The sequence below is a fragment of the Aptenodytes forsteri genome, unplaced genomic scaffold, assembly GCF_000699145.1.
Source record: "Aptenodytes forsteri isolate BGI_AS27 unplaced genomic scaffold, ASM69914v1 Scaffold8, whole genome shotgun sequence".
Classification (NCBI taxonomy): Eukaryota; Metazoa; Chordata; class Aves; order Sphenisciformes; family Spheniscidae; genus Aptenodytes; species Aptenodytes forsteri.
The window spans coordinates 13,863,462-13,873,343 of NW_008796218.1; the positions used below are offsets into that span (position 1 = coordinate 13,863,462).

Sequence of the window (9,882 nt, forward strand, 5' to 3'; positions counted from 1 at the left end):
AGGGATTTTTTTAATAGAAATTTTTTTTTTTTTTTTTTTTTTTTTTTTTTTACAAGACCACATGCAATTCATTTCCCAAGTCACTGAAGCCTTGAGCAGCACCCCGACTTCTGCAAACTGATACAGATGCACATCTCAACCAGTTATTTTTGAGTCTCCTCTTCAATGTAGCCTAATCTTCTGTGTTAAGAGTAGCCTAAGCACCGAACTATCAGCTATGGACATATAATTAAAAGGGGCAAATGGGAATTAACAATTTCTACTAATTGAGGGAAAAAAAGAAAAAGAAGATTTGTCACTGGCACAAGAGCAACCTTCCTAAGGTTAAGTGTCTCCAGTATTTACTTTTTGAGTAACAACATGAGTAGAGCAAGTTTTCTTACTGTGGCGTGTAACTTCCATCGGATGCTGTTCCAAGTAGTCTTTGGCAGACCCCACCGACAGTCAGATGAGCCCTACCCTTAAAACACCCCCTCCCCCAAATCCAGTCACTCTTCGGATGTGCCAATATAACATGGGAGGAAACAAGATGTAAACAGTAGGTGAGTTTCATTTGCACTTCAGCAGCCCCTTACTAAGCACACTACCAAGGCCACAAAGTTGGCCGGACCCTACGAAAACTTCTGTGCTAAGATTTCACGCCCCAAAGAAGAGTTACTGCCTGCTCTTTTACAACAGTAGGGAGGAAACCACAGTAAAACTTAGCAATTCCAAAACCTCAAGGAGAACAAACCCACAAAATGTTAAGAAAAATATTTCAACATTAGCTTTGATAAACAAGTTTAATAATCCACTACTTTACAGGACAGCTATTTAAAAGCTAGGCTTCGATAGAGAAACATTATGAGACTTAAAAGCCAATTTTCCAAAATCCACACCTAAGACTTTGAGACTTCAACAGCCAGGTTTGTTCAGTCTACCAAGTATTGACCAAGAAGTTCGGAGTTGTAGTTTTGCTAAAAACAAATATTGTACATACCAAAGTGAATCGCTTTCACTTCATGCCGTACTCTGGAGCTGACCACCAACAGTCTATATCCAACGCGTGTAACGTCCACAGGCAAAGCAAAACACTTCAATTATGGCGCCCTCATTACCCAGGTGATTGTTTTCAGGAAGCGCTCGCTCTTACGACATCGCCTCACATTTCCAATACGACCTCCAACGGGGTCCTTCTACTACTTACATTGCAATTGCTCTGCAATAAAACTGGTTTTCCCTACCGAAGAATGAGGCTATTACCAGACGCTGGGCGAAAATCCCCACTCAAGAAGCAATCCAGACCTATGGAGAAGCTCTGGACGGCATGTAACCGCACAACTTCTTGCTTTCCATGAAGCACAACACACGACTGCACAGAATTACCACTCTCCCCACTACAGACATGAAAAGCGAGTACACATACACCACAAGTGAAAAATAAACTTGTTCCCTATTCCCAGGAATAATTTGGGAAATTTAAACCAAATAAGAAAAAATAGAATTCTATTTATTCAATCTGCTCCTTGGTTTCAGAGAAGTTAAAATAGGTGTCAATATAGACACAGCACTTTTTCTTCCATGAATAAGGGCGTAAGTCTGCTATGGCCGTGCAATTCAGAACCGCGTTTCATGCCCACTCCATCATATTAATCCAAGTCGGTCCAAACCTGAACCCCCGAAGGAGGAAGAGGAATCCGTGTTCTGGAGAAAATGACAGCTAATAAAGCCCACAGCTTGCAAGTTTCATAAGGGAAGAGCAAGTATCTTCACTTCAATCCTATCCGTGGTTTGAAGAGACGGTGCTCTCTGCTTTGACAAACAGAAGCTGCAGGAGGCTGAGTTTAGTGCCGTCGGGTGCAGGACCCTGCCTGCCAGGTGAGGTGATGGGCCAGGCCGGACACTGGAAGGCAGACTATCTGTAACTGCTTGCACCAAGAACAATTTTAAAAGTCATCTAGCTTGAGTCCCCAGAATAATTCACTTTAGCAAAAACAAGACCAAGAAAAAGATTCAGAGACGAGGCATAGGACCGGGGGAAGAAGCAATTACCTAACAGTCTATCAGCGGGTGGGGAAGCCTCCTCTATGGGTACCTCCACGTCCCCCTCTGAAGCCACCCCTCTCACCCCGGAAGTTAGTTCTGTTCCTCTCTCTGCCCCTTTCTCCTCGGCCTGCTGAAGTCCCTCCTCTTCCTCCTCCCCTTGGAGCACCACCTCCCCGGTCAGACTTGGACTTGGGTGGTGGTGACTTGGGCCGAAGTCTCTCAATCTCTTCGGTACAGCCGGTCAGGTGGGAATTTGGAGCTGTGAAGTATGAAGAATACGTTTCTGCATTGAAATTGCTGTTTGTGAGGGTGGGTCCTACAGTCAGCCAACCTAAGGAACGAAACCAGAGTCAACAAAAGCGAGAACAAACTTCACGCTTCAAGGCCATTATTGCCTTTTTCCTAGTAAATGAACACTCAAGTGATGGGGACAGACACTTACCTACACGTCACCTGTACTGAACGGAATGAAAAGGTCACCTCTAGGAAAGCCAGAGTTGTTGAAAAGTTAAGATTTTAGTTTGATATTTCTAAGGGCTGCTTCTCTTTTTTTTTTTTTTTTCTTTTTTTTTTAATTACATATGTCTACGGGAACATTCCAGCTGTGGTTTCACAAGACCCCTTCCTCCTCCCTTCTACTTGTTTTTACACCACAACCACGTTTTCCAGCCCCTCTGGGACCAGACTGTAAACCAGATCAGTAAATTCATCTAGTTTAAAAATAATGTCATGCTACTCCTCTTCTCCCCTTTTTAAAAGGCATTTAAACTTGAATTAGGTAATTTTGTCTCCAGAAACCAGTTGTGACAGTGCAGCCAGGAGCACAGCACACTGGAAGCACGCTTCTGAAAACACAGTAAAATAACAATGCTGTTAAAGCCCACATGATATGAAAATAGAGCTTAAAGAGTTAAATTAACCTGTTTATGCACAAACATTCAGTGGGCACTTCAGCTTCACCAAGTGAATCAAGGCAGGAAGACATTTAAAACAAGCACGTTCCTATTTCTTCATATTATAAGCTAAAGTAGCATTCGGACCTAAAATGGGGCTCAGAACACTTAAAAATGTCAGTGGAAACTGACTTTTCAGTTGTAAGAAAAATGTAGTTCAGTGATCTCAACAACATGCTTATAAGGAAAACAAGAATAAAAAACCCCCAAGATCAGTTCTTTAACACTGTTCTGTTTACCCTGGCAATTTACGTAACATTTACCGTGTTTCCTGCACATAAAAAAAAAAAAAAGAAAAAGAGAGAGAAAAAAAAGGAAGAGTCTATTTGTATTTGTTTAGGTTTTCATACTTCACAGAGCACTGTGAGGATTCACGAACAGTAATTCTAAACTCAAAGTGCTAATCGATAAAAACACTGTGCTCTGCCAACTTCCTGAACAAAGAATAAAGGGAAAAAGGCGTCCCTACTGCTGTGATGAGTATAGGATTTAAAGTATGCAATGCAATTCCAGGGTAACCACCAAATTTGAAAATACAAAAGTTGAATCAGACTAACATGACCCTGTCAGACATTAACATGTAAGAATTCACCTACAACAGCATTGAAGTAATACCAGAACGATGTCTTTCTACAAAACAGAACAGCCCCCCTACACACACACCCCCACCCACAGTAACCAACAGAATTAAGACTGACATCGTCATTAAAATTCAAGCTGAAGGCCAGTCAAAGAATAGGAATGGCCAATAATGACTACTCCGTAGTCATATGAGCAAGAGAGAAACAACACCTTGACATTTATTTAGGTAACTTATTGCTTGCAGCTTGCATACCGATACACATCCTATTCCAACTGCAGTAAAAGAATAAGCAACTTTTTTTTTTTTTTTAATATCATTAGCATTCACGTGCAGCAAACCAGGCCTTGGATGGACTTATATCCATTTCTCCTCTGTCATCCAAACTATTAATCTCTAGGGGAAAACAGAGTTACACAAAACTGCTGAACGAACCTAAAGCAAGTGCAGCTATAGCACTTGCCCCACTCACATGCCCCCCACACTTACTTTTTGAAAAGGGCATGCTGTTACCATAAATTGTTCAGAGTCCAACACTCACAGTATCCATCAGTACGTGAGGTATGGCTACACTATCCGTAACATGAGGTATAAAGTCTGTCAATTCAAGCATTCATTGGTAGTTGAAAGAAACAGGACTGTTGAAGTGCATTTCACCTTCGGCTTTAGGGCAGAAACGTCATTGACAACTGATACAGAAATCAAAAAAGGTGTCAAAACAGATTTTATTCTTCTAGTCTGTATTCTGCTGCAGTGAAAGTCCTTCACCACTTACGCATGATAAACTGGAACAAATAAAACGCAGTTACCTTCAATCTGATCCACACATTTCTACGCATTTTTTATCACGCCAGATGCAGCACCCAGTGTTAAGATGCTGGGTCTTCAGATACTGGCAACAGGACCAGCACTAAGCTCACAGTGATTTAAAATCAGTTTAAAAGAAAGAAATCACGCTTTGAGAAGCGTAAAAACATCAACAGGCGAAAATATTGGTTAACAAAAAACTTTCTTCTGAAAAAATTGATAGAATTGGGAGTTGTCGCAGACTTTCCAAACAACACTGCTTTGTGACCGACAGATCTTCACATAAACCAAAAATGTATCTCCTTGAGAATCGTGCATTAGGATTAACCATTATTGCCCCAGCTTCCATCAGAACCCATCAAGTGGCCTCAGATGATGGAAGAGGGTTATTAAAGTAAATTAAAATTTAACTATTTGACAAAAATAAACATAACAGCTACCTGGCCGAATTGTACTGTCTCTTCCGAAAAGATGAAGACGTCGCCGTCCAAGGCAGAAATGCTCAATGATGTGAAAAATCTCTACAGGTTTTTCTATGTTGCCGATTTCAGGCTCTTCAGTGATGATTAGGTCAATGTCAACATTAGCATGGATGAAGTCACCATCTGTACTGCGACGCACAGTTCCTTTAATGCCCATGAGGCAGTGCTCCTACGCACACAGAACACAGAAGAGTACATGTCACACATACCGCTACAGCCCAGATGTCCGTGGTTTGAGCACGATGGATAGAAAAGGAAATTCTAGGCACAGTAGATCCCACTCTTATACAGAGAAAAGTCTGAAGCATGAACTAGAAGAACAGAACAAGCTGGAGCTACCAAAAGAGCCTCTTGAAAACAAAGCAGAGAGTAGTTTAAGCTATCCGGCTTGATGAACTACGCTACAAAGTGATAAAATTCAAATAGAGGCTGAGATAAGATATTTAAACTTCTTCAATTACGGCAAAGTTAGAGCTTTAAGTTGGAAAGGCTGAGAAATCACCACAAGGGAAGAGAGTACAAGGGGATGGCAAGAATAAAGGAATAGTTATTAATTATGATTAATACTTGTACCAGCTTTCTGATCCTAACTTTATTCATACAAATAATTTTCGAAGTTCTCTGTCATAAAACAGCCAGTCAGTGTAAATAAGATGTACTTTTTCATATTGTACCTGTTACAAAAGTAGCCTTCACCCTCAGATTCCCTCCTAGAAGATATCACTGCATCAAAAAAGTAAAACCACTATCAAACTTGTCAATGCACTCTCAGTCAACTCCATCAGCATTAAAAATGTTTTTTAACTGTAATATGCATTGCTTTCCTTTCCTCTAAAACATTGTAGATCAATTTAAGCGACTAGTATGTAGAATCTATGAATGAGGAATCACCATAATTGGTACAGGATGAAAAGAGCGTTCTACATACTCATTTCCGAGTTCTGTTTCTGGGAATATTAAGCTCAGACGAGCGATTTTCTCCAGTGTCATAAACACTGATTCACTAAGCGCCACCAGATGGCTCCCAAAAAAGTTGCAGACAAGAGTATGTAATCATTTTCAGATTTTTGGCATGGGTTTTAAGAGTTAGTGAATAAATATGAAAGGCAGAATAGGTGACCTATCTATGCAGTTGGTCAACTGCACCCAAGCTACAGGGTTTTCGGACCTTAAATTTAACTAAATAAAAAGGCAGAATACTGCTAAGCAAATTACCCGTCAAGCAAAGCCTCTTAAATCTAGTCTTTAAAAGAACTATCCAAACATTTTATTTTCGTAACACATGGAATGTCATTCATTAGGACCTTAGATTCTGTAACAGGTGGCACAGCATAAAGCATCCATCTAGAGAGATGCCTAAACTAAACATAATAGGATGGCATTTGCTGTTGTAATCATTGGTAAACACATCTTGCACAACAGACTATTTATTTAGTCAGAATAAACTAGCTCAATTGTCAATGTTTATTATAAATAGTGACCTCAGCCCAACCCTTGCTCAATAAACAGAAATTCTCTAATACCAGAAACTATTCTCCTCCGTTAAACAAAGACATAAAGTCCCCCCCAAATCCTCCTGTGTTAGTTTTAACCTCTCCCTCATGAGTGAGCTGCACATATTTGCAATACTATATGCAATAAACATACAATATTTATACTTATAAATATTTATAACTGATATAACACACTTTCAAACAGACTTCAGATTAATGTAAATGCAAGTCAAAGAAAGATTCCAGATATCTTAAAGGGAAGTTTATACTCCTAAAAAATGGCAAATCTGAGCCAGAGTTGGGGATGTTTAATACTAATGAATGATTAATGAATGTGGAATGAGTCCTGAGGTTAATGGCACTTTAATATATTAAATTGTCCGCCAACTCTCTGTATTCAGTAAGACTGCCAGTTACACCCACATATACCCAAAACAATTCTTTATTAATCCTATCTACATTTTTCTTAAGTTTTTGAATAACATACTTTTGAGTCTTTTAAATCAGAATACTTTTTTTCCTCTGCACCTTCTTCAATACATGTCCTCCACAACACATCCCTAAGAAGCTGTTTAATTTAAACCAAGCTGACCGATTCTGTCACTTGCGCGTTACAGTCACCTTCAGGAAGTCAGGAGACGCTGACTGAGCTGTGGTCCCTAACAGTCCTCTATCTGGTTCAAGCTCTGGGCACATACCTGCACGTGTGTTTTCAGAACCATTAGCCAGTCTTCCAGAGTTGTTTTTTATGACCACATCCATTTATAATCTACAGTTTTAAAGACTTCTTTTGACATTAAATTTAGTCAAATTCTACTGCTAAGTTTAATTCCATTCAAAAGGTGTTCCTCCACCAGCAAGTTTTCTCCTCCAACCTGGAAAGGAGCTTACGTTTTACACAAAAGGTGTTGCTAATTGACTAACTGCTTATTTACCATTCACAGCTCGGGGCATACCTGCACGTGTGTTTTCAGAACCATTAGCCAGTCTTCCAGAGTTGTTTTTTATGACCACATCCATTTATAATCTACAGTTTTAAAGACTTCTTTTGACATTAAATTTAGTCAAATTCTACTGCTAAGTTTAATTCCATTCAAAAGGTGTTCCTCCACCAGCAAGTTTTCTCCTCCAACCTGGAAAGGAGCTTACGTTTTACACAAAAGGTGTTGCTAATTGACTAACTGCTTATTTACCATTCACCCGTAACCGAAACAACCCAGAAGTCAAAAACATTGCAACGTACAGTAACATTTTCTATTCAGTTTCCGTCTTCCCTCTCAGGATTTCATTCTTGTGCCATCAATCTACGAACCCTCCTCAGCTACCTGCATTTCAACAAGGCTCAAATGAGCGTCACATTTAGAGGACTACAATAGAAATTTACCAAGCAGTGTTAAATGCAGATGAAACTTCTATACCTCACACTGACTAAAGTCAAGAAGGGGACAGAAGTTCACCATTCATCCTGTGAACATGTTTATTTCCATAAATGTACTTTGCAGAACAGAACTCTGAAGTCCTTGCGTCTGCTTTCCTGAAAGCACGTCACCAACTGCCGTGGAGCACCAGGTGTTTCATTAGCATAAAGAGACAGGATGGGAACAGAGGAGAAATTGAGCCAAACCTTTACCTTGGTTCTTTGGAAAACAGCCTTAGGGTCTAGTGTCTTGGTCTTTCCAGGATTGTTCTTATTCGTTTTAATCCAACAAATGTCCTCACATCTTCTGTAACCCCATTTGCGTAGACACTAAACATTACAGACAGATAAAACAGTTCACGCTACACCGAAAACTAAAGTAACCTAAACTGAACACTCATATAGGTACTTGACTTTTCTTAAAGCATAGCTGGAAGAGAAATTTGTCACAGATGAATGAAACAGTTTACTGGCACGACTGTACTATGTTTTGTCAAGCTGCCCAAAAAGCATAAAAAACAAGAGGCTTAGGTGCACATCGACTTGTCTGCTTATCACCCTTTTTTTTGAAAAAAAATAAAAATCTGCACAGATATTTTTAATATCACTGCACAGATCCCCTACAGAACTCTGCACTCATTTTTACCTAGTGACACTTAAATTTAATCAAAACCAGCCTGAACAGCATAGCGATCAGCTGCCTTGGCCCTGTCTCAACTAATACCTGCAACTCTGGTAGTTTTTCACATCAAATGTAAAATTCTATAAACGAGAAGATAAATAGCCAAAAGCCTTTGCTACCATTTTGTGGCTTTTCCTATATCTGTAAAAAACCCCACCCCAACCCCCCAAAAAAACCTTACATGACTTTTTAATCCTTAACTCCTGTCAGTGTAGTCTTGGAAAGGAGGAAATCGGGCATTAAGGACTCAAGCTCACTTGGCTATTGCTGTGTTCAAGAACTGTCCAGCTACTACAAACATGTCTGTGACCAAAATCAATCTATCCAAAATAGCTACTTTAACCAACCTCAGAATGAAGAGCAGATAAAGCAAACAGATTAGTAACCGCATGTTGTCCTTTAACAAATGCCATATTGTTTTAATAGAAAGCACTGCTCAAACGAAGCAAAGAATGTTTCAGCGCAGCAAGAGCCGACTGGAAATTCTTACTGCACGATCCCCAACACAAGCAGTGCTACCCTGGCATACAGAAAGATTACTCTAAAACGCCAAGACCGTATAGGGAAGTAAAACTTCGTAGAGCTCACTAAGAGTAAACCTACTTAAACTCCAGGTGTTTTCTGAAAATAAGCAGTGCTACGCACACAATTTTATCTCACTTTATGAAACAGTAGCACCTTTCTACCAGCATGACTATTTCTGGCAGAAAACTATTAAGACTTCTGTTAAAAAAAAACAACGTTGTAAATGCACTCAACACAGCAACCTGCTACTGTGGCAACATGCATACATCAAAAACAAGACAGCAGTACAGCTTTCTAGACCCTATAGAATTATGCTCCCTCACATAGTCACAGCGACTCATCTGGAAAATAACAGTATCTAAACAGTTAATGCCAGATACACAAATTTATTTAATCCACTTAAAATTATATATCCTCTACCACAGTAACAAAACAGCTCTCAGCAGTTACCGTTGAGAATTCTATACAGAAAAAGTCAACGATAAAAATAAACTCTTAAGCCTGTCTCTGATAAATTGAATTAAAACATCATCTTACCACTCGGCCAAGATCCAGACCCTCGCCTGAACCGCACCATAGAAACACAAATGACCTTGGGGCTGCAATTTCTTCAATTTCCAATTTCATGATCTAGTAACAATAATAGTAATAAAAGTGTTTCTGAATTAAATAAAAATCACCAATTATATCAGGAAGAATACTTAATAAGTGTTGAAGCATTATCACAAAAACCATCAGGAAGCACTTTTATTAAAGATGTTCGTCTGTATACCATCCACAGCCATCCTCTTAAAGTTGTTTTCCAGAAAGTAAGTTGTGAAAGTTACCTTATCAATACCCAAGTGCATGTTTTCAACATAGCTGATGACCAGCTTAATTATTCTTTTTAGAATAATTAAGAAATAGAGAAGATATAAT

At 39.4% G+C, this 9,882-nt stretch overlaps 1 protein-coding gene across 1 annotated transcript in view; it reads right to left on the reverse strand.

Annotated features, from left to right (window-relative positions):
* Positions 1–57: 57 nt before the first annotated feature.
* The window catches only part of METTL14 (methyltransferase like 14), a 25,313-nt gene continuing 15,488 nt past the window's right edge, over positions 58–9,882 (reverse strand). The window contains exons 8-11 of the mRNA XM_009288924.1: positions 9,502–9,594; positions 7,971–8,087; positions 4,806–5,016; positions 58–2,356 (exon numbers count right to left, since the gene is read on the reverse strand). Of these exons, the coding sequence (XP_009287199.1) occupies positions 2,043–2,356; positions 4,806–5,016; positions 7,971–8,087; positions 9,502–9,594 (735 nt within the window). The 3' untranslated portion in view covers positions 58–2,042. The remainder of the gene's footprint in view (positions 2,357–4,805; positions 5,017–7,970; positions 8,088–9,501; positions 9,595–9,882) is intronic.